We start from the raw sequence: 25,227 nt of genomic DNA on the forward strand, positions 1-25,227 counted from the left end.
GGTGACAAATTTCTTCAGGATCTGGTCACTGAGATTAATCTTTCACACTCGCCTGTGAAATTAACCATGCATGTCAATATATATGAAGATTAATTTTTTTCAACGCTTCTTTTCAACGTGGAAAATGGCAAGCTCAGTACCAGCTTATACTCCAAACCTACAGCTATTAACATTTTTTTTTTAACATAATTCCAGTTTTTACCCAGCTCCATTGAAAAATCACCAAAATCACAGTTCACCAGAGCCCAAAAATATAGTAGCGATGACTCAAAGTTGATTGAAACTTTAAATACTAGATGTATTGCAAAGGGCTATTCACTCAAATCTATTTCCAAATTGATTAAGGAAGTTCCCCAGAATCAAAAGAATTTATGAAGTACTTAGTGTTTTTCTCACAATCAGCACTTACTAAGGAAGCTGTATCGGTAAGTAAAAAAGAATAGCCTGTGTTAACTACAGATCCTATTTTGAAATCTCAGAGGAAATCATAGGCCCATGCTCTGCTACAAAAGAGGGAGTAATGAATGGACGTTCGTTCACACAATGTCTGATAGCCCTGAAGGTACTTTCCCTTTTAAAATAATACTTCCAGACATCTGTTTGTAGGGGATAGCTTTTACATCCCAATTACCTTAAGGAATATCAGATTAACCATTTTCTATCATGCACTTCCTCTTTTGTTATCTATGTCATTATATGTCCCTGTATCGGTCTTTAATCAGGGTCCCAGTGACCAATGTCTCATCACTTTGTGAAATTTAAACATATAGTCAATTCCATCAAGTGTATGATTATCGATCACATTCCATTATCCCCATATGGGAGGTGACAGGAAGAATTCATTGTTATGATGTGGGGCCACATGTTCTAGACTCGTGGGCTCCTCCTGCTGACCTTTATGAGCATTTCTGGTTATACTTTTTTAGAAGTTCTCTTTTCGGCCACATGTTGGTGCAAACTGCTTTTTATAGGCAGGTTTACTATGGGTTAAGTTGGTGGTCATTACTACATTGTTAGGCACCTATACTTCTTCTGGATTTGATTAGTAAATAGTGTCTCTGTTCTGTGTTGTTGACCTATATTGGAGAACCCAGGCCCTGGTAGATTGTGGTTTATTACAAGGTTGGATAATTTTGTGAAATTATGCTTGTGACCAGCAACTTCGTGGGAGATTGTGGGAATGGTTTATAGTTTTTAAATAGGCTTATTTTTTATGCCGTTGATACATTGACAGCCAGAGTTTCTATGTTCTGGTTTGGGATAAGAAAGTGATATATTTGTAAGTGATTCAGCAACTAGTGGTATCTGTTCATGAGACAGAGTTTCCACTACCCTTGGTTAAAAACCTCTGGACCGCCAGATACCGGCATCAACATACATGCCGTTAAAGCCAGCCGAGGCAAGTCCTGATGATGATAAGGTCCTTGAAGATGAAGGTCGGCACAGAGAGGAAGAGCCCATCCCGGCTCCTCTGCTATGAGCAAAACGTCGGCGTACCAGACACTCCTGGGCCAGTCTGGTGCCACCAGGATTATTGGAGTGCCTCCCAGTTTTACTCTGAGTACCCGCTGAATCATCGGAATGGGTGGGAACAGGTACCCCAACCAAAAGTCCCAGGTCATTGTAATTACATCCACCACAACCACTAAGGGGTCCCAGGTCCTGGAACAAAACAGGGGAACCTAACAGTTGTGGCGCGATGCAATGAGATCCAGGTCCGGAAGGCCCCACCTCTGGACAAGATTTCAAAAGAACCGAGGATGGAAAACCATTCTCCTGGAAGAAACGCATGCCTACTGAGGTAGTCCGCCTCCCAGGTGTCCACTAAAGATAAAGGGATCAAGATCGCAGATATTGCTTGCACAAAGTTTCTGGCCAAGCCAGAATCTGACACAATCTTTATGTCCACAATGCTTTTTGTGCCGCCTTGTTGGATAAGGTACGCCACTGCCACGGCATTGTTAATTGAAGCTGAACCAGAGTCCCTTGCAGGTGGAGCTGGTGAGCCACCGTCCCCCAGCCCTGCATCCATGGTGACCAAGGTTTCAGGACCACAGAATAAAGGATTGGCCCATTGTCAAATGATTGTAATCCAGCCACCAACGAAGTGCAAGACAGGTCTCTGATGACAGTAGAATCTGTTGAGATTCTAGAAGGAGATGGGGATCCTGACCATTTGCTGAGGAGGTCCTACTGAAACATGCGCAAGTGAAACAGGCCGTATGGGAGCGAAGATGGATACCATTTGTCCCAGAAGTTTCATGCCCTTGAGCATGGAAGGCAGGGGATGGTTGAGCATTCTCTGCACCATAATCTGTATGGAACAAGCTTTGATCTCCGGAAGAAAGATCTTTTGTTGTGTGGTGTCCATGAGAAGGCCTAAGAAAAGCATTCTTTAACAGGGAATCAACTGGGACTTTGTGAAGTTGGTGATCCATCCGTGTTGCTCTAAGATCCATATCGTGAGAGTCAGAAGCTCACTGAAAAGGTGACTGGAGGAGACCGTCCAAGTAAACAACAACATTGACTTCCAGAGCCCACAGCCATGATGGCCATAATCTTTGTGAAGACTCTCGGTGCTGTGCAAAGTCCAAAGGGAAGTGTCCAAAACCGGTAATGGGCCCTTCCCTCCATGAATTGAAAAAGGGACTGATGATTCCCAGATGGAAACATGGAGGTAGGCGTCCCAAATATCTATGCATGCCAGGAACTTGAGGGTTCCAACCTGTTGATTACTGAGTGAACCGATTCCACACGGAACTCTTCACTCGGAGGTGCTGGTTGAGACCCTTCAGATTTACAATGGGTCCAATTGAAAAGTCTGGTTTGGGAAACAAAGAAAAGGTTTGAGTAGAACCCTTGACCTTTCTGCGTATCCGAGACCCTGCAGATGACTCCTGCAGAAAGAGAATCGTTTCCCTTCAGCATTGCTCTGTTTCTTACCAGGCCCCTGGGTAAAGAGGTTATAAAGAACCCCTGGGGTGCAGGTCCCACCAGATCAATGATGTAACCTCTTGACATGATTCCCAAAATCCAACGGTCTCGGGAGGACATCGTCCGATCCTTGAACAGCTTCAGATGCCCCCCCCACCCTGCAGAGGGTAAATAGTGGTACACCTGCGAGGAACTGAAAACTTTTGGTCCGTTTGTCTCCAAGCCAATTCGGCTATGTCTGTTAAATCCGCCGATGGGCTTCTTTCGGCTAAAAAGACCTTGGTCAGAAGACCCCTAGTCTTCCACATCCAAAGCTTGGTGGACCGACCATCACCAGGTCCTGAATGCCTTGGCTCCTGGCAGTCTCATCCCATTCTCCCAACTGGGTAGAGTCTGAGTCCTCCACTATTTCCAAATAAAGCTTAGTAAGTAATGCCCACAGCACAATCGACAGTGTTCCTCCCATCAGAAAAAAAAAAAGTTGTTATCCCCGCTACAATCTGGTCAAACAAAACGGTGCGATTTGAGGAAAAATAAGTGTACACAGAATTTGCCCTGTGTAATGGGCACTTTGTCAATAGGGTTCAGCTTACTGTGTCGGGACAGGCAACCTCTGGCCAGGGCCATGCTGGTTATCTTTACTTCAACAGAGAAACCCTAAAACACTGTACCAAATTCCTGCCATTGGTTGACTGGTACACCCCATCCCTTTACACGGTCAATTCATTTGCATATTGTACTTGGCCTAACTTTGTACCTGCGGTCACTGTAAAGAACAATCTCAAAACACACCGAGATGTTACAATGGTGTATACTATAATACACAAACATTGTCACTTTAATCATAATTACATTTACCAACAAGGTAGGAACCACTAATATAGACCTTTACCATAAAAACATGTTTTCGCAATGCCCTAGTTTACCGCCCACTGCCTGCTGAGAATAGAAGGTAATATGAGAAAATAGCTCTTAATAAAATGAGAGGCTTTATTGGAAGATACACACTGATTAAATCAATCTCATTCTTGTATCTGTGTGAACAAACTGTCAGTAACATGAACACTGTACATTCTATTTATTTCTAAACATCGTTCAAAGATGCCTACCATCTATATCACATATTCAAACTAAATAACTAAAATGTGCTACAAAATAAGTCAATGTAAACATCTCTATAACACTGTACCATATATATATATATTTACTCAACATATCATTCAACTATTTATAATCCACCAAACTTTCTTTTACAGGCCTAAAATTAGGCAATAGTGTCCGGTTCGTGTATTACATCTCTACAAAAGATGTGTGTATTATGTATTTGTCATGTAGAGTGAAGCCAAAATACAGTTATTTGTATACATTGTATAAATTTATGTATAATTATCTGGATATTTTGCTTTAATAAATGTTGGCTTCAGCCATCCTTTGTATTTTTTATCTACTTTTATTATTATTTTTTTTGGTTATTTCTACGAAGTGAATTCAGTGTTCAATAAGTTTTGATTGCTCTGTAAAACATTTCCCCCAATCAGAACATGGAAAGTGTTTCTAATCTTTGTGAATTCTCTGATGTCTTACAAGATCTGATTTCTGGGTAAAACATCTCCCACAATCTGGACATGGAAATGGTTTCTCACCTGTGTGAATTCTTTGATGATAAACTAGATTTGATTTCTGAACAAAACTTTTCTCACACTCAGAACATGGAAAGGGCCTTTCTCCTGTGTGAATTTTCTGATGATTAATGAGCATTGTTTTATGCGTAAAACATTTCCCACAATCAGAACATGAAAATGGCTTCTCACCTGTGTGAATTCTTTGATGTATAACAAGATCTGATTTCTGGGTAAAACATTTACCACATTCATGACATGAAAATGGTTTTTCACCCATGTGAATTCTCAGATGATAAACAAGATCGGACTTCTGTACAAAATATTTCCCACATTCTGAACACAGAAAGGGAGTCTCAACTGTGTGAATTCTCTGATGTCTAAGAAGCACTGATTTACGTGTAAAACTTTTCCCACATTCAGAACACGGAAATGGCTTTTGTCCTGTGTGAATTATCTGATGTTTGAGAAGATCCGATTTCTGCGTAAAACATTTCCTGCAATTAGAACACGGAAATGGTTTTTGGCCTGTGTGAATTCTCTGATGTCTAACAAGATCGGATTTCTGTTTAAAACTTTTCCCACATTCAGAACATGGAAATGGCTTCTCACCTGTGTGAATTCTTTGATGTGTAACAAGATTTGAATTATGGGCAAAACATTTACCACATTCAGAACAAGGAAACACTTTACCTCTAGCTGCACTACGTGTGGCAATATCTAATTTATCAGGAGAACAAACCTCAGTTATTATAAATGCACTGTGAAGTACTGGATGTATATTTAGGGTAATGATGTTTTCTCCTGGAGAATCTTGTGTGATATCATTATCTTCTATTTTACAATTCTCCGTAGTATTCTTGTTGTGTCCATCTGCTGGGAATAAAATAAACACATGGAAATGTTTCCACTAGAAAAAAATATCAATGACCAAACAATTTCATACTACGAGTAACTTCATGTAGATCACGATAATCCAATTTTATATGTACAGATATGATCTTTAATATAACATTTCTGAAGAGGACAGCTAGCCCTGTGTTTTTTTACTGCCCAGGAAGGATTGTGGGTAATGTCACAAGTGAATGTCCCACAAATGATCATAGGTAAAATAACACATGACCTGTAAATACATTGCTAAGGTGCCCCCGGGGTCAGTAAATAAAGATAAGATTGAAAACTCCTGTACTGAGGTGTATGAGAAACACCAGAGCGTGTGTGGGGGGAGACTGGTCAGATCTCTTGTCTGGTAACACACAGTGACATGATGTGAGGAGGAGAACAGGAGTCTAATAGGAGCTGATGTCTCCTGATGTATGAGAAACACCAGAGAGTGTGTGGAGGAGACTGGTCAGATCTCTTGTCTGGTAACACACAGTGACATGATGTGAGGAGGAGAACAGGAGTCTAATAGGAGCTGATGTCTCCTGATGTATGAGAAACACCAGAGAGTGTGTGGAGGAGACTGGTCAGATCTCTTGTCTGGTAACACACAGTGACATGATGTGAGGAGGAGAACAGGAGTCTAATAGGAGCTGATGTCTCCTCATGTATGAGAAACACCAGAGAGTGTGTGGAGGAGACTACACCAGAGAGTGTGTGGAGGAGACTGGTCAGATCTCTTGTCTGGTAACACACAGTGACATGATGTGAGGAGGAGAACAGGAGTCTAATAGGGGCTGATGTCTCCTGATGTATGAGAAACACCAGAGAGTGTGTGGAGGAGACTGGTCAGATCTCTTGTCTGGTAACACAGTGACATGATGTGAGGAGGAGAACAGGGGTCTAATAGGAGCTGATGTCTCCTCATGTATGAGAAACACCAGAGAGTGTGTGGAGGAGACTGGTCAGATCTCTTGTCTGGTAACACACAGTGACATGATGTGAGGAGGAGAACAGGAGTCTAATAGGAGCTGATGTCTCCTCATGTATGAGAAACACCAGAGAGTGTGTGGAGGAGACTGGTCAGATCTCTTGTCTGGTAACACAGTGACATGATGTGAGGAGGAGAACAGGAGTCTAATAGGGGCTGATGTCTCCTGATGTATGAGAAACACCAGAGTGTGTGGAGGAGACTGGTCAGATCTCTTGTCTGGTAACACACAGTGACATGATGTGAGGAGGAGAACAGGAGTCTAACAAGGGCTGATGTCTCCTGACTCCCCCACTGGGCAGATACTTTTCCCTCATTAGTTTGTAGACAGAGGAGGGTGTAGAATAAGAGAATGTTTTTATTGGCTGAACAAGGAGAATATGTCACTCTTGTCTATTACTCACTGATCTCTACAGGGATTTCCTCCTCCTTACACTGCAGAACATCCATTTCCTCTTCTTCCTCTATAACTTCAACTTTAATATCAATCAGATCTTCAACCTAAACAACCCACAAAACAATATCCATATCACATATAATAAGGTTTGATTTCATTCCTGTAAATAAAATCTGTACAATCAATTCTAATGTGTTCATTTGGAGACATTATGTTATAAGTTAATAATGCACACGCCTTACTGTAAATTATTACATATATTAGAATTTACTTTGGATTTCTGTGACCTGTATAAATACACTAGTGGTTTGACTTTATTTGGTCATAAAACTCCTCTATGACTTCTAATATTATTATTATCATCATCATCATCATCATTTATTTGTTAGGCGCCACAAGGTATCCGCGGCGCCGCACACAGTACTAACAGTGGACTATACAGGGTGAAACCATACAGAACAATGAACAAAAAGTACCAATACTTCAGAAACTCCGGCCAGTCGTATGCAGTGAAGACGGAGCGGAAGAACAGGTATGGAGACAGGAGGGGAGGGGGCCCTGCTCATATGAGCTTACATCCTAAGGGATGTTAACATTTACAGTAGGGAGTACAATATCCCATGTACAACAACCATCCAGTATTTAAAATGGCAGTAAATAAAGTCCTTATTCTATAAAAAACAAACAATTACTTGGTGAAAAACTTGAGGTAAAGTGGTATTTTTAATAGAATATTAAGCTAATTTAGCACCATTACAAGGACAATTTAACGCCAAATATGTAACGTTAAGTTGGTATTTTGAATTCCATCTACCTGATAATCCTGTGGGTCACTATCATTCTCCTCTGTACAATCCTGTGAATACGGAGAATGGGGAGATCTCTCTGGGGTATTTCTGCCACTGGATCCACCTATAGGAAACACAGTCACTGAATACACTGCTTGTATGTGTTTAGTAGATGAGGTTTATATCTAGTAGGATATCAGAACTGCTCTCTTATTTCTAATAAATAAGTCTCCTCTTACCCGGTGATGTGAGGGGGCGATGATTGTCCATGGCCACGTCCTTGTATAGACCCTTGTGTCTTTCTACACACTCCTGCATGGGTCCTGCTCAGTCCTCTTGTAGCCGCTGGGTGTTACACGCGCACCAGATATTTTCTTCACTCTTATGTAATGCCACAACTGAGAGAAACCAAAGTAAACATCACAGGTAAGATTCAAAGTGGTTTATCTGACTCTATATAATTAGGTGGTCTTGTAATGCAGGAATCCCTAACCTCATGGGCCACAGAGATGTCACCAAGACATTCCTGGGTTCTCTTCAGTAAGCAGGTAGACTGGAAAGTGAGTGCAAATGTTTTCAGTCATGTGATTACTATCCTATCAACTGTAAGATGTTCTATACAGGTCACTGGCAAGTGAACATGATCCGATATTATATACACAGTGTAAGACAGTTACCGCAATGACAATATATATATACATACAGAGGGTGTATAAGATGGAATTATACAAAGTACAGCGCTGTGACTAACAACCTGCCAGGGCCTTCAACCCTGGAATCTGTATTAATGGTACAGTGTCTTTAAAAAATCAAAAACATGTTTTCCTTTTATTGAAGTTATAAATACAGCAGTGGACATGATAAATCAAACAATCATAGAATATTATAAGAAGCAAAATAAACATAAAAGGTATAATGTCTGGTGAACAAAGCATAAAAAAAGGCAAATAGTAATCAGTAAAAGTAGATACAACAGGTTATACCATTATTACTAAATGGATACATAATACTAACTTCCCTAAAAGCAAAATACATGAGTTATCAATGCTGAATGAAATAGTAGATTAGTGAGTTCAAGGCATGGGAGGTGCAGGCAAACCAGATACCAGGAAACAAAAAAAAGAGAGTTTGTCCTTGAACAGTTCAATTGAAGGTGGAGCATTTTGAATCCACATTTGGAGAATACTTTTACCAGCAGCTGAAACATGGCAAGTAATAATGTCCTTTCACCTTTAGCCACTCTTATCTTAGAAAGCAAAATTCCCAGGATTGCCCATTCAAGGGTAAAAGGTAGGAAATTCACTAGTTCTTCAGTAGCAATTTCCAAACTTTAATATAAAAAAATGTCAAACCATAGGACAAGTCCAGAGACAATGAAAATGGTCTGCTGAATGGCAGTTACACTTATGGCATGCTGAGCTATTAATTACCTATTAAATGTCCCCTGTGGGGAGAAAAAGAATTGAGGAACATTTTCACGTATGTGGAAGGTAATAGTGTGAGAGTAGAAAACAATGAATAGTTATTAAAAGGTACAAATATATGTGTGAAATACCTTAAAAAACTATAACTACAGATATGAGAACTACGCCCTTGAAGAAAAACAAGTGTTTCCTATGGAACAGACAATAACAGGATGCAAGAGTAGCCTGGAGGACATTACGTAGAACTGGACAAAGGATATTGATTTATATGTATTTATTGTTGCAAAGAAAGATTTGTCCTTATATGTACTTGTTGTTAACCAGTTAATGCTCAAGCTTAGATTTAAATAGAGGAGCAGCCTGAGAAGACCCTCAGAGCTGATTCTGAAACTGCAAGAACTTGTTTGCGTTTGACTTTCTCCTCTCCTGTCGACTGATTTATGCCAATAGGAAATCAGGTTATCATAGACCGACAATAGGTACCCCGGCAATAGTAATTTGGCTAAAGTAGTTAGTGCTTCAAGTAAGTCTGGACCGAACAATTTAGCAACATGTACAAACCTTTGTTGAGGTCCTGATGCCACAGAGACAGTTGTTAATTGAACAGCAGGTCTTGATAGGCTATAACCAGTGATTTCTAATGACGCAATGAGCTTCAACTGCTCCTAATCAGAAGAACCATGGACTATTTATACCCAGCAGCTTCCCATTTACCTTGCCCGGTTGCTGTGGTTTGTATTTGTGATTTTGCCTCTCTAGTTCAATTACAATTTTCTGCATACGGAACTGGCTTGTCCTTGACTACATCTCTGCTTCATTAACTGTGTACCAAGTTAATATTGTTTAACTATGCTTCACTTCTGCCTGCACGAAGCTTGCTTTGTGCCCGATTCCTTCCACACTCGCAACTGGACTATGTCCCCGATACCAGAGCTGCTACAAAGACAGTAAACTAGATGCTACTATAGAAGGTGTAGGGCAGTGATTAAGATGACAATATAGCAGGTGTGATAACAATATAAAAGGTGTAGGACCGAAAATGGGATGAAAATGCAAAAAGCGTGGGAATAAAGAAAAAAAAAAATCAGATAATATAAAATGTGTAAGAATAAGTAATATAACGTAGAAGGCAGAGGGATGAGTAATATGATAACGTAGGTGGTTTAAAGAATGTGATGGCGGGGTGGGGGAGGCCGGCGTGGCCCAGCATTGAAGAGGTCTAGATATGCATCTCCTGAGCTCTCTCTGAATAGAATTTGTGCATACGACCTGCTCTCGACTCTCAAACACCGGGCATGGTGACCAAATATCTAGAGAAAGCATCAAAGCTAATATAGAGTCTCACCAGTGGAATTCCACTAACGACAGCTCCCTGGGAATTAGCCCAGCCCCGGAGCCTGTCTCACTGGATTCCATCTGTAGTCCTGTAATCAATAAACAGGCTACATCAGAGCTTCACTACTCAGCCTGACTGTAATAAGACAAACAACTTAACTCCATACTGATAGACTGTGCTGCACAAGTCTTGGAAATTTAACCCGTTCCCACCTCCTACACAAGGGACTAGTGTGGTTGAACACCACCTTTTACAAGACCACAGGCCCACTAGTCCACTCTTATACTGGGTCCGACTAACTCTACCTGTTCCCGTCTCTCCATAATTTAGGTATGGTCTCCCTCACCTGAAGCCTCAATTGCCCATCACATAGCCCACTGAAGAAACCTGTACTCTCAACTAAGAACTGCTAATAAACAGAAAGGAAAGCATCTTTTCTTTTAGTATAAAAGGTGTCTTTGAAAGATACATTGCACCGGACATGCCCTCCCTGAAGGGCCCAAGTAACTTTCAGGGATCATTTCCGCTTATTAAACCATATATTAAACCATATTTTTCTGCTATGAAGCACTTTCAACTTTGGCAAGTGGTCATGGAGTGAAATTAGTAATTCCGCTTATCAGTGACATCAGCTGGACAGAGCTTAACCTGATTCATATGAAGAAAAAATTGACAAGATATTATACATATCATCCCAGTTGACACCTCGTTCCACAATGCTTGTGGGACTCTATTTACACAGGTCTTCATTGTTGGAGACCACAGTAGGACTCTCAAACAGCACTCCATGGTACCATTAACCAATCTCTTTGAGACATAACCTAAACCCTCTTTAATAAGGCAGTGGCTCAGTGGCGTAATGTTCTTAGCACACTGCACACCTCCAGCAAGCTCTTCAAAAAAACCTTTAAGCAGCCATATAGTTACACTTCTTCAGTGTAGCCCCGGCGGGTCTATGCTTACATTCTTTTAAGCTCATCCATGCCCAACAGACGCCACAATACAATTTCACATTTTTACAATTTTACAGAGACAACTCTGGGCTTCTTGAACCCCACCTAATCTCATTGTCAAGAGACAACATCTCAGGCAGATACCTCTAGCTTTTGGGTTTTGTTTTATTAATAAAAAAAGAAACCCGGCCTGGGCTCTCAGTCTTTTTTTGAATCTCCCCCATGCCCGAATTCCAGAGGATTCGCCTACACCTGAATTCGGGTGATCCTCCTCTGAATGATTATGGCTCACATATCAGACAGTGGTTTCACTCCAAAAACATACTAGTAGGTTAATTGGCTGCTATCAAAATTGACCCTAGTCTCTCTGTGTGTGTGTGTGTTAGGGAATTTAGACTGTAAGCTCCAATGGGGCAGGGACTGCGGAATCAGTGGCGCTATATAAATAAATGGTGATGATGATATAGTAGTTTTGACAAAGTTCAGATCTAAACCTTCTGCTTTGGGAGTCCGCACAGATGCTATCAAACAAAAACACAATGATATCTGTGGATTTGTTGTTGTGACTCTTTACTAGATTCTCCACTCACATCATACTCCCTTCTATTAAATCTACGAGATCTAAAAAAGCACCAAGGAGTCCAGGTAAGTATATGCCTTTTTCTTGTGAAAGCTGAATGTTATATCAGCTCATTAGAGACTAAAGCTCTGTATCCAACTAGACAATGAACTGTGCCTAAACACTTCTATATACAGTGTGTTTCACCAAGGATGTGACTTTCACCACCACCATTATATATCTATTGGAAATATACTACATGTTCCTTTGAGCACAGGTTTATGTGTGATTTACAGTGTACACTGTGGGGCTATTTACTTTATTTGACAGATTTTTACTGTTTTACATTGTTATTGATAGCAATAAAAACAGGTTTCTTGATTAGGTGGTGGACTTTATATTTTTAATGAATTAAATTTTTGGTAACATCACTATTCCGGATTTACTTTAAGCTTGGTGCTGGTGTATTTTTCTTTTTTGTGCATTTCAAAAGGCTTGCAAACAAAATAATCTCAGACTTACATTAGAGTTCCTTAAAGAACATATGGAGGAACACAAATGTTCCCAAGTCAATGTCTAAAGAAGCCCTTCCAAAATATCTGGAAGGCCTCTTTCATAAACTAGTACTGGACAACTCTGATGAAATTCAACCTAACAGGGCCCACTGCACATTAAGCCCAAAACAATCTCCTGACCAGCCTCCAAGGGATGTAGTGGTGTGATTCCACTTCATTAAAACCAAGGCCAAAATTATGAAGGCACTCGGAAATTTCCCAGCCATCTCTGTGTTGTGATACTCTTGTTCACACCGTACCCACCAAGTACATAAACACTTGTCAATTTGTATCAATTCAACTAGCTTATTATATCAAATGTCTCAATATTTGACTCAGAATATTTATGCCGTGCATGTATAAACAGCCCAGAGAGAGCGGCCTAGGTGCTCCACACCTGCGGCACTATTACACCTCCCCACATTTATCACAGTGTGTCCTGTGATACGCTGGCTCCACATCCAGATTATGGGGTGATGTAGAAGCAGACCTAGCTGGGTTGCTCTCCCCATATACGCTGCTGTGGATCAAACCTAAAGAGGACCCAACTTGCATGATTTCCCTTTGCTCTATGGTTTTTGCTTTCCATACACAAGTTTATAATCTGATGTCCAGTCCCTCCCGGATGACCTCTCTCTGGGATAATCCTGCCTTCCCATGTGGCCTCAAAAGTAAACTTTTTTGCCTGCTGGGCCAAAAATAGTACAACATTTTTGCCAGCTATCGCTCCCTTCTCCTGAGTTGAAGCCATGTTTCCACTTTTCCAATGGCTGCTTTTTTCAGTGCCTAAAGTTCAGGAATCTATTCACCTCCCTCGCCTCAAATTCCGACTCATTCCTCAACTCTGGAGGCCCTTTGATTACACAGGTCTATATTGAAGGGCTTCATTTCAACAATTACTTGCCAAAAGATCTCTACAAATTTAAGTGGGAGAAGGTGTGTCGAGAGTAGGGTGCCAGGCATTACAAATAAAGCTTAAGATCGTCTGGCATGTATCTTTGTTCATATGTTGCAGTATGGTGATAGTGTGCTGCTATAAAAGTTGATTTACTAGTTCTTACATGTTACCAGGTGGATTCCTTAGATGATGCTAGGATTTATTATAGGTATTTTATACTTCCAATAAAATATTGTTTTTGAAGACAGCAAAATAAGGAAGGTGTAGGGATGAATAATATAATAACATAGAAATGAATATCAGGATAATGTATAATATATAGGGAAATAAGAGCATTATACAGGAGAAGTAGGAATAATTAATATGATGATATATGAGGTGTAGGATCAGTAATAGGATCATATAGGAGGTGTAGGGTCAGTAATAGGATCATATATGAGGTGTAGGATCAGTAATAGGATCATATAGGAGGTGTAGGATCAGTAATAGGATCATATAGGAGGTGTAGGATCAGTAATAGGATCATATAGGAGGTGTAGGATCAGTAATAGGATCATATAGGAGGTGTAGGATCGGTAATAGGATCATATAGGAGGTGTAGGATCGGTAATAGGATCATATAGGAGGTGTAGGATCGGTAATAGGATCATATAGGAGGTGTAGGATCAGTAATAGGATCATATAGGTGTAGGATCAGTAATAGGACCATATAGGAGGTGTAGGGATAGATAATAGGATCATATATGAGGTGTAGGATCAGTAATAGGATCATATAGGAGGTGTAGGATCAGTAATAGGATCATAGAGGGGGTGTAGGATCAGTAATAGGTTCATATAGGAGGTGTAGGATCAGTAATAGGATCATATAGGAGGTGTAGGATCAGTAATAGGATCATATAGGTGTAGGATCAGTAATAGGACCATATAGGAGGTGTAGGGGTGGATAATAGGATCATATATGAGGTGTAGGATCAGTAATAGGATCATATAGGAGGTGTAGGATCAGTAATAGGATCATATAGGGGGTGTAGGATCAGTAATAGGATCATATAGGGGGTGTAGGATCAGTAATAGGATCATATGGGGGTGTAGGAATGGATAATAGGATCATATAGGAGGTATGGATCAGTAATAGGATCAGTTATAGGATCATATAGGGGGTGTAGGAATGGATAATAGGATCATATAGGAGGTGTAGGATCAGTAATAGGATCATATAGGGGGTGTAGGATCAGTAATAGGATCATATAGGAGGTGTAGGATCAGTAATAGGATCATATAGGGGGTGTAGGAATGGATAATAGGATAATGCAGGAGATATGTGTCAGTGAATGGAAGGACAAGGTCTGGTTGGAGGATAATGGAGACAGAGGACACAGATAATTACAGGGCGGGGTATGAGAACAGGGGTACGGCTATTTCTCCATATACCTCATCACTGCACATTAAGCTGCACTCACCTGCAGCGCTCTCTACCTCTGAGCCAACTCAGTGTCACTTCCGGGGTCACGGACTCACGAGACCTTAAAGTGACCGTTAGGCTGCTAGCGCTGATTGGTCAATGCTCCCTTTCATTGCAGTTAATTGGATGGCGAATTACTAATGGTGTGACGTCAGCACGGTCAGGACGTCCTGGTGCACGGCGGCCATGTTCTGTGGGCCCGACCTGATAGGACTACGGCTGTACATACACTAATATAAACACAAGGGTTATAGTGAATACTGCAGGGGGAGCAGCCATTTTGTTGTTGTCCCGCAGAGTAACACATAAGTATCCTAATAAGACAAGAGTGGAATTGATTTACGACTACAACTCCCATAATCCCATGCGCTTTCCGGTCTCTATTTCCTGTTATAGGGCAGATGTACAGGATTTGTGCTACGGAGCTTGGTGTCTACTGGAAGAGGTAATAAGTCTGATGTATTGTTATTAGTGAACTGAGTTCCTTCTTAATGAGGCAATGATTCGGTATATATCATTATTATTGAACTGAGTGTCCTCTGGAAGATGGAGTAACTCTGATGTATTATTATTACTCTTACAGTTAATAACAATAACAAAACTGCACCAACATACATTTCTTCCCTTGTTTCAAAATATCTCCAAACTCAAACTCCACTTTGCCCCATATCTGTGCCTCTCATTCACCTTCATTAACCGCACCCTTCATCATCTATTTATATAGCGCCACTAATACCGCAGCGCTGTACAGAGAACTCACTCACATCAGTCCCTTCCCCGATAGAGCTTACAGTCTAAATTCTATAACATACACACACAGACTAGGGTCAATTTGATAGCAGCAAATTAACCTATCAGTATGTTTTTGGAGTGTGGGAGGAAACTGGAGCACCCTGAGGAAACCCACGCGAACGTGGGGAGAACATACAAACTCCACACATATAACGTGTCCCTGTAAAATATGTTATATACACATCCCAATTCTTCCTCTGACCTCCAGTAAATCCCCCTGCCCTCCCCCCCTTTTTTTTGTATAGAAAAAATGATGTTTGGTTAATAGTTGTAATGCACCAACGTTGTTTTGTGTGAGTGTTACTGCGTTGTGGTCATTAGTTTATTATTTTGCACATAAGTTAAATACTGGTTGTCTGCACAGTTCCCACCTTTCTTTACAAAATATTTTCAGCTTTTTATATCAAGCAGGAGATTGCTGGTCTGAGTATTTAATGTTGGAAGGCCCAAATACAGAAATGATATATAATATCCTTTATCTATAAAATATGTTATTCCTCTCAATACATGAGTCGTAACCGTTATAATGCCACTTATAATGACTCTATGTCTTTATATATGTCTCTTAAATGCTACATCTCTATCTGCAGAGGTTACTTCATGCATAATCCTTTCCATCAAGACCAGACCTCATTCTTTGAATCTTCATGATGGACAAGGACAGAAGTCATATGATAGAGAAGGTATTGAATCTCACTCTGGAGATAATCTACCTGCTTACTTTAGAGGTAAGGAATTCTGGGAAGAATAACTTAATTAAAAAGCCCTGGCTGGAGAGGTGAGGGATTCTGGGAATGCCATAGTGACATCACTCATACCTTAATAACGCTGGGACCTGATTGGATGGGTGAATCACTATGTGTATGTCGTAGAGACATAATTCTTTACTAATAAAACACAATTTGGTGGAGAATGAATTATGCTGATATATTCTATTGATTTTTTTTTTATATGTGATTGGATAGATCATGATTGGATAGATGTAGAGCAATGTGTTGAATAGGGTTAGTAGAATACAGAGAAGAGATAAATACAGATTATTTAGACAAAGAGTGAAAGATGTGACCACTGGACTCTATCTTGTTGTTTATAATTGTGTCTTAATACACAGGATTACATAGTAGTGAAGAAGACATCTGGAGAGCTTATGACACCCAGCACACGTCCCCGTGTGTCAGGAGGATCGAGCAGGACCCAGAGCCCCATCACGGAGCCTCCACCTCACTCACTGATACATGAGAGAAACAATGACCATAAGGTTCTAGAACTCACCAACAAGATCATTCAGCTGCTGACTGGAGAGGTGACTGCTGGGAATGGGACATTATACAGTAACACCAGGGGATGTGTCTGGGTGATGACCGTATCATTGTGTGTGTCCGGTTTCTATAATGTGTCAGGATATTATTGTCTATTTCTCCATGGAGGAGTGGGAATATTTAGAAGGACTCGCCTGACCCTGACGTCACTGGATAAAGGGAGAGTTCAATTTATTGTAAAGGAGAGAGCAGTTTTGAGCAACTTTCAGATACACAAATTGTCTGACAATCGCATATAAACAATGTGTTCAGTTACTGCATTCAGCTATAGTAAACACACAGTAACACACATATCCTAGAGAAATATCTCTGGTCTCTTTATTCATATGATTGTACAGGGGAAAATCGCAGTATTCAAGAGGATTACCAGGTAGATGGAATTGAGGGTCTTACCATATACTGAAATACAACAGTAAATCAAAACTATATGCTTTGTAGAGAAGCTATGTGCATTGTCTACACTGATATTCTTCCATGTAATCTTAATTAATTAAATATGACATCACTGAATGTGCTATTTTATTGTGTTCTGGGTTATATAGGATGAAGACCTGATTGACATTAAAGTAGAAGAAATAGATGAAGAAGAAGAGACGTATGTGTGGGATGATCAGCTGTGTAAGGAGGAGGAAATCCCTACAGATATCAGCACAGGTGAGTAATAAACACTAAATACAGAAACTATTCAGATTTGCTTTGTCTCTTATTCTGTACGATCTTAACTCTGTACAAACCTAGCTGTGTATAGTAATACCACTGTCTACATAATTACATTTAATATTCTGATGTCATTAAAGTGTGACATTAAAGATCGTATCATGTATGTGACAGGATGGAGCGCCTATGCTACCCTGTCTGTTGTTGCTGGGAACTGGCTGGGCTTATTTGCCACCATTCCCTTTCGTTATCCCAAGTGCGCCCTCTTACCGCAGTAGGAGGAGCTTACAATGCTGTCACTACTGGATTCCTTCATAGCATCCAAAATCGCTTTCATTCATGGTAACACTGCTAGGGTACTCCCTTGCTGGTACACTTTGGCTGGTACCTCTGACCTCTTCCTATAGATCAGGGTTGTTAGGGATGCATCCCCCCTGGCCTATCACACTGGCCAGAGCTGCTGGGTAGCGGGCAGAGCGGTGGCATCGGAAAGCTGGGTCCAATCCTCAGAACGGAAACAGATTAGAGATCTAGAGTGTCTAAGCTATAGGTCACAGGGATTTCAGCATGGAAAAAGTTGTCTTTGAAGTAAGTGATGTTTATCTAGCTCCAGTAGTCCTAACAAGGACAGTTCACACTGATTGAATGTACCAGTCAGTGGTCAAGAGGTCAGAAGAAAGAATAATGGTACATTTCAGTACAAACCACTGCTGTTTTATACAGTTTGACACAGCTTAGCAAGGGGGTAAGTCAGCCCCCTAAACTCGTTTGCTGATCCCAAGAAGTCTGAATTATTTTTAGTATCGGGATGCAATATGTTTCCCCAAGCACTGATTTAAATGCAATTTATACTTAACAAAATGTACACTTATCTGTGATATCCTACATCATGTGCTGTTACCATTGCTAGGTTTCCTGTCTGTCTAACAAGACCTGCACACAGGTAACAACTCCCTGTTGTGTATTCAAGTCTTGGTCACTCACATTGAATAGACTTACTTAGCATTTCCTGCTATCAGCAAAACAGACTCCCTTCCCACATATGCCTAATTGGAGATTTTCCCTAGCAAAGTTACAAAACCCCAAACAAGACATTTCCATACAAAACCCATCCCATTGCAACACAATAAGTGCAGTTGCAATTATACACATTGGTGCCTGCACCACTAATTGAAATACATTTCTACAATAAATTATTTCTACATGATCCAGCCACAAATAAGTTATTTTTAAGCGATCCAGCCACAATGTATAATTGTAATAAATTGATTTTGAATTAGAATGTGACATCACTGATAGTATGGAAATGTTTTGTCATTGCTGTTTATCATGGGGAAAAAATTGTAGTGGAAACATGCATATTTCCATAAGTTTATTTTATTCCCAGCAGATGGCCACAACAGCAGTACTACGTTGGAGGAACATCTTCTTATATCTACTTGCAAAATAGAAGATGATGACATCACACAAGATTCTCCAGGAGAAAATACCACTACAATAAATATATATCCAGTACTTCATAGTGCAGATGGATCATCTGATCCCTCTAATCATGAGGAATGTTCTCCTGATAAATCAGGTCAAGTTACACATAGTACAGCTCGTAGAGGTCGCAAAACATATCAGTGCTCTGAATGCGATAAATACTTTACTCAGAATGCAGATCTTACTAGACATCATAGAGTTCACACAGGTGAGAAGCCATTTTTGTGTTCTGAATGTGGGAAATGTTTTACACAGAAATCAGCTCTTGCTTATCATAAGAGAATTCACACAGGTGCAAAGCCTTTTCCATGTATTGACTGTGGGAAATGTTTTGCACATAAATCCACTCTTGTTAATCATCAGAGAGTTCATACAGGTGAGAAGCCATTTTCATGTTCTGATTGTGGGAAATGTTTTGCATATAAATCATACCTGGTTGATCATCAAAGAATTCATACAGGTGTGAAGCCGTTTCTGTGTAGTGAGTGTAACAAATATTTTGCTCACAAGTCAGATCTTAATAGACATAAAAAAATTCATACAGGTGAGAAACCATTTTCCTGTTCAGAGTGTGGAAGAAGTTTTACACAGAAAGTAAATCTTCTCATGCACCAGAAAATTCACAAAGTAAAGAAAAACAAATTACATGCCCTCAAGGATACAAAACAGGATTACAGCAGCACTTGAACTATTGTAAACCCATTGTATTGTTAAAAAAATATAACGATAACTAAATGTACACTGTGGACATTCTAATAGGACTATTAACGTACAGTCTCTGTGGTAATCCGGAACAGGTCCAATCCAATTCTTTAGCGACTTCACCTTCAACTGTTACATTGGTTAAGATCTTGTATGCCTAATAACATTCTACAATGTTGGTGTATTGTTGAAAACTATTTTGTATTCATGTATAGCTCTCAAACAATACAACTTTTTCTATATATCTTTTTTTCTATATACCCACTGTCCTGACTACTCATTGGATCTCCATTTTTATCCATCTTTCTGAGTTTGTTTACTCGAGTCATGACAATGAGAGCCACCTTAGACAATTTAGAATGTTGGAAACATGCACAGTACATGATGAAATTCACTTGAACAGCAAATAAAAAGTATAATAATTAGAAAATGTTATACATATGAAATTCTTATGCAGGAAACACAGTAGATACTAACTAATGACAACCACCCACCTTGGGAACATAATTATTGGTATTACATATCAATTCCTTGGAACTGTGATCAAGTTACTGTGGGTGGATAAAGAAGGGGTGTTATGAAGAGCGATTTGGATTAATAGACCACAGTCACAACAGCTGGCAAGATAGTGTCTTATACAAAAGTGACGGCCTGCACCCCTCTTCAAGGGGAACCAGAATACTAAATAAGCAGTTTGGAAGCTTTATCAGGAATTATGTAAACTAGCAAGGCGGGTAGTGAACTAAACAGGAATAAAGTAATCTGCTCCCCCAACTAAGAGCTATCATTTCTGCAGGCTAATGGCACAGGAAACCTATTCATAGCAACAGAACACAATGCGCACCAAGACAAAAGAAACATAGCTAGGAATATAAGACGCACAAAACTCTGAGAGCTATGTGTACTAATGCTAGGAGCCTAGGAAATAATATCCCAGAACTATGTGCAATAATGAAAGGGGATGATCTGGGTATTGTGGCTATTACGGAGTTGTGGTGCATGACTGGGACATAGATATACCGGGATATAATTAAATTAGGAAAGACAGAGTGGGAGGAATCGGAGGAGGGGTAGTAATGTATGTTAAAAAAAAGCATAAATGCTACTTTAATACAAAGTATTGAAGAAAAAACTGAGGCCCTTTGTGTGACCATAAAAATGAATAAGGCTATTCTTCATACTGGGGTGATCTATAGACCACCCGGTCAGGAAGAGGAACTGGACAGGAACCTATTGCAGGACATCAATAAAATGGCATTAAAAAGAGGGATAATAATGATGGGAGACTTTAATCTACCTGATGTGAACTGGGAGGGGTCTTATGCACGTTCCACTAAAAGTAGGGACATTCCGATTTCCTTGCAGGGAGCATCCCTCAAACAAATGGTGAGGGAGCCCACTCGCAAAGACGCAATATTAGACTTAATTCTTACAAATGGTGGCAGAATATCTGATGTATATGTGGTTGAGAACCTAGGATCCAGTGATCATGAAGCAGTAAGGCAGAGAGCGACTCATACCGCACAAAAACAAAGGTGTTAGATTTAAGGAAGGCTGACTTTGTAGAGATGGGAAAATGTGTAAGTGACTCTTTGGCAGAGTGGAAGAACTTGAAAGGAGTGCAGGAGAGGTGGGAGCAATTAAAGGGTGCAATACTAAAAGCAACAGATCTTTGTATCAAAAGGGTTAAGAAAAGGAAAAGGAAGGCAGTGTGGTTTGCAAAAGAAGTAGCAAGTATTGTGAAAGAAAAACAGATGGCCTTTAGGATATATAAGCAGACTCAGAATAATGAAGACAAAGAGGTGTATCTTGTTAGAAGGAGACTAAAAAGGTAAACTGAAGAGAATATGGCCCAGTCAGTAGGTATAGGGGGCAAAACTTTTTTTAGGTATATAAGTGAAAGGAGAAAAACAAAAAGAGGAATAATAAGACTAAAGACAGAGAGTGAGTGTCTTGTTGAGGGAGACAAGGTAAAAGCAGATCATCTTAATAATTATTTTTGTTCAGTGTTCACTACAGAAAGAACGGGGAAGGAGCCACAGTTAAGTTGCAAGTATATTCATAAAAATGAGGTAGATACAAGTACATTTACAGATGAGAAGGTCCTAACAGAACCCTCAAATCTGAAAGTGGGTAAATCAATGGTGCCAGATGGGACACACCCAAGGATACTAAAAGAGCTTAAAGGGGTGCTGGTAACACCATTAACAGAATTATTCAACCATTCATTAGCTGCAGGAGTAATTCCAGACAAACACCATTGGATAAGCTCTATCATACATGTTAAACAATACAGGTATACTCCTACAAGCACTTAAATGAAGGCTTGTCTATTCAGAAATGTGTGCCACCATACAATAAAACAATGCACAATGTAAGATAATGTGAATAATAGTACTTCCACATACAATAGAAATGGTCATATAAGAATAAAATCTCAAATTATTAGTCCAAAAATATCCAATCCAATTAGAAAATCTCACAGGTGTTCTTGCTTAATCCTTCAAAAAAAATAAAAATGAACATATACCGGTTTTAGTTTTACTAAAATCATAATATACTACAATTCACATTGGTTAAACACATAAAAACATAAACATATCCTTAAGTTGGTGTGTAGCAAGAGCTCCTTCCAGATCCGAGAAGACTTCAGTACATGCAAAGAATTAAGACAGCTTTTCAGTTGGATCCTAGGTGTCATCTCTCAGACTCAACATTAAAAGTGATCAGGGGTCTTAACAGAGCTCCACTTTCCCCACCTGGCTGCCAAGGTGTCTCAATCTGCTTTGGGCCTTTTTTTTTTTTATGTGTCCCCATTAATTGATGTGTGATAATATACTGTGAAGTGTTTTGAATTTTATCAACTGACATCGGTGGAAAACGCACCAAAAGGGTAGTCCACTGAGCAGAAGTCATCCCCAGCGTTAACACTGGCAGTTGGGTCGATGTCACTTTATATTCCTGGTTGTGACGTGTGGACCTAAGTGTTACGCTCCTGGCAATAGTCGGAGCATTTGATATGGTCTTGCCCACCTTGGCTCTAGGGAAGATTTCCTTTGGTGCACTTTGTTGTATACACGGTCTCCAGGGTCTACAGAGGGACATGGATGATCAGGTTCCTGTTCATTGAGTCTCACAGACCTGTGAATGGAAAAACTTGGCAGATATGATTAATGACCTAATTGGGCAATAGTCCAGAATAAGTTCATCGGTCAGTTGAAGGTCAAGAGCAGACAATGGTATTGGCAGAGGTTATGGGAATTTCATAGGTCTGCATAACAATATTTCATGAGTGTTTAGTCCTGCCTTTCTGTCAGTAGTGGATCTCATGCTCAACAGGGGAATAGGTAATGCATCAGATAATTTTAGCACAGTTTCTCACATATTTTGGCAAATTTATTTTTTACAAGCACCCTTTTGTCTTTTTACTTTGCCTGAATTGTGAGGGTAACATGGAGAATTAAATTTGTGCTCGATTCCTAGGACTTTATATATTTCAGATTGGTTCTGTACAATGAGTACCATTATCTAAATTTATCCCTAACAGTTTCCTATACATGGGTAATGGGTATAAATTCATAAATTATGTGAGTACCTTTTTGCTAACTATGGTAGTGTCTGTCAATTCTGAGCATAGTCAAGCCATTAGCACAACATGTTGAAAGACACAACATTTTCTCATCTGGATGACTCAATTTGCAGATTTACAGATGGGCCCCATGGCGGGGGTTATGTGGATTCGTGCGTCTTACTGTTATGTAATGGATGTGAATTCCGGTGCAAATAGTTGCTGATTTATAGCAGAAATCATTCCTCCTTGCTCGTGTGTGTGTGTCATCCCATGATGCATGAGAGCAAGCTGTGGGAGTCAGATCTTTGGAGGCTCCAGACGACAATCTGATGATTTACAGAGGTTGTCCATTTGCAGGACACGGACAATAGGCCTCCATGTAGCCTTTTCAGTCTCAGGAGCTTCATTTTGGAGCGTAGCAAGATCCTCTAGAATGGCAACACTAAAATTGGACTTTATTACAAAGTATGTGTACTATAATGTGAAACCTCAGAAAGGCTGCTGCGGTAGCATGATTGTCTGCCGATGCATTTCCTCATGAGGTATGAGTAGTAGAGATGTGAACTGCACCGTTCATGATAGTTCTATTTGCACTAAGTAGACTGAGGGTAAGTAAGAACTCTCAACTATTTTGAGATGGAAACAGACAGCAAGAGGTAGGAGGGGGGACCTCAATAGAATGAGTGTTTTGGTGTGTTGGGGGGGGGGGAGGGGGATAGTTTTGTTCTTCTCTGAAGAGCCATGGGGCCTAAACCTGGGTAAAAAGATCTAGGGGTAAATGTATGAATCTCCGGATTCTTCATCTCCGGCGTGTTCAGCCTCTTCAGCGCTTAAATTTAAAGCGGCGCTGCATTGTAAAGGGAAACTTCCATACTACATTTACCCCCTGGTGTGTCCTGAAGATGGTATGGGTTTTTCTTCCATGCATGCGACGTACCAGATGAAGTTTTTGACCATTGAAGGGTGGTGAATTAGTCTGTTTCCAATGGGATGCAATGGTCAACTTGCTGCTAGTATGCGCAAAGTCATACAGAGTGCTTAGATAAGTTATTGGGAGGATAAAAGATCTACAGGTCTAAAATCATAAAATTGAGGAGTCTGGATCTTGTCCTAGAACAAGGAAATCTTGAGGCAGGTCCACCACATATGTTATAGAAGGATCCCCTCTGTTTGCAATTCCTCCAGCAAGCTGACCCATATGTGGGTAACCGTTTGTTCAGCTTAACGGGCATATAATACCACTAATAGACATTTTATATGCCGTTTCCTTGATCACTGTCGAAATCGAGGTTTGAGATATACTCTCCTTGATCTGCCAGCGTTCTTCCTCACGCAGTAGTTTTAAGATTGTGGACAGAAGCTGTGACAGAAACAATGGTGGACTCAGGATGTCCACTGCATCCCAGCATGTTTAGACTGCACACTTGGAATCGTTGACACCCTCAGACTCAGGTGCTGGACACTCATTACCATTATGAGGACTGGATTATTGGCTGGTTTGGATTGGTTCAGGTGGATTAGTGCCAATCACTATTTGCCTGTTATACCGTGCTGTTCTTGCTAAATATTATTGTAGTTTCTGTACCGACTGGAATTGTGTGGAGACCCCCATGTTTTGGTTTTGGTTCTAAAACCATCTTTGTGTTTTGAGTTTGGCAAAACAACCCTCATGTGCTTTGGTTTTGGATCTGGCTTTCATTAAAAACAGGTAAACTTGTCATTTTAAGGAAGTGAAGTGCTTGACTTGTTTGGGTCCCCACAAAAGAAAACATTTTGGTTGTAGCTTGTTGAACTGTAGACTAACTAGGGATTTTAAGAATTTACTAATGGGCTTTATGCTAACAGTGGTCATCTTCTTCAATGTTAACAACTTCATCACCCTCAACATTAATGTCAATATAATC

The 25,227-nt window shown here is 40.2% G+C and overlaps 2 protein-coding genes across 3 annotated transcripts in view; one reads left to right on the plus strand and one right to left on the minus strand.

Moving 5' to 3' along the window:
• Nucleotides 1-3,904: 3,904 nt before the first annotated feature.
• LOC142095472 (uncharacterized) overlaps nt 3,905-25,227 on the minus strand; it is a 148,175-nt gene continuing 126,852 nt past the window's right edge. Inside the window, 4 exon segments of the mRNA XM_075178416.1 lie at nt 3,905-5,429; nt 6,831-6,927; nt 7,638-7,735; nt 7,851-7,934. Of these exon segments, the coding sequence (XP_075034517.1) occupies nt 4,489-5,429; nt 6,831-6,927; nt 7,638-7,735; nt 7,851-7,934 (1,220 nt within the window). The 3' untranslated portion in view covers nt 3,905-4,488.
• On the plus strand, nt 15,088-20,012 carry LOC142159948 (uncharacterized). 2 transcript variants are annotated; one of them, XM_075214854.1, is made up of 5 exons: nt 15,088-15,242; nt 16,180-16,317; nt 16,701-16,892; nt 17,451-17,562; nt 18,953-20,012. In XM_075214854.1, exons 2-5 carry the CDS (start codon nt 16,237-16,239, stop codon nt 19,735-19,737), a joined length of 1,170 nt encoding a protein of 389 aa, XP_075070955.1. In that variant the 5' UTR covers nt 15,088-15,242; nt 16,180-16,236; the 3' UTR covers nt 19,738-20,012. The 2 variants fall into 2 exon arrangements, with proteins under 2 accessions (XP_075070955.1, XP_075070956.1); XM_075214855.1 differs by having other exon boundaries at nt 15,090-15,242; nt 18,956-20,012.

This window comes from Mixophyes fleayi, chromosome 6, assembly GCF_038048845.1.
Source record: "Mixophyes fleayi isolate aMixFle1 chromosome 6, aMixFle1.hap1, whole genome shotgun sequence".
Taxonomy (NCBI): domain Eukaryota; kingdom Metazoa; phylum Chordata; class Amphibia; order Anura; family Limnodynastidae; genus Mixophyes; species Mixophyes fleayi.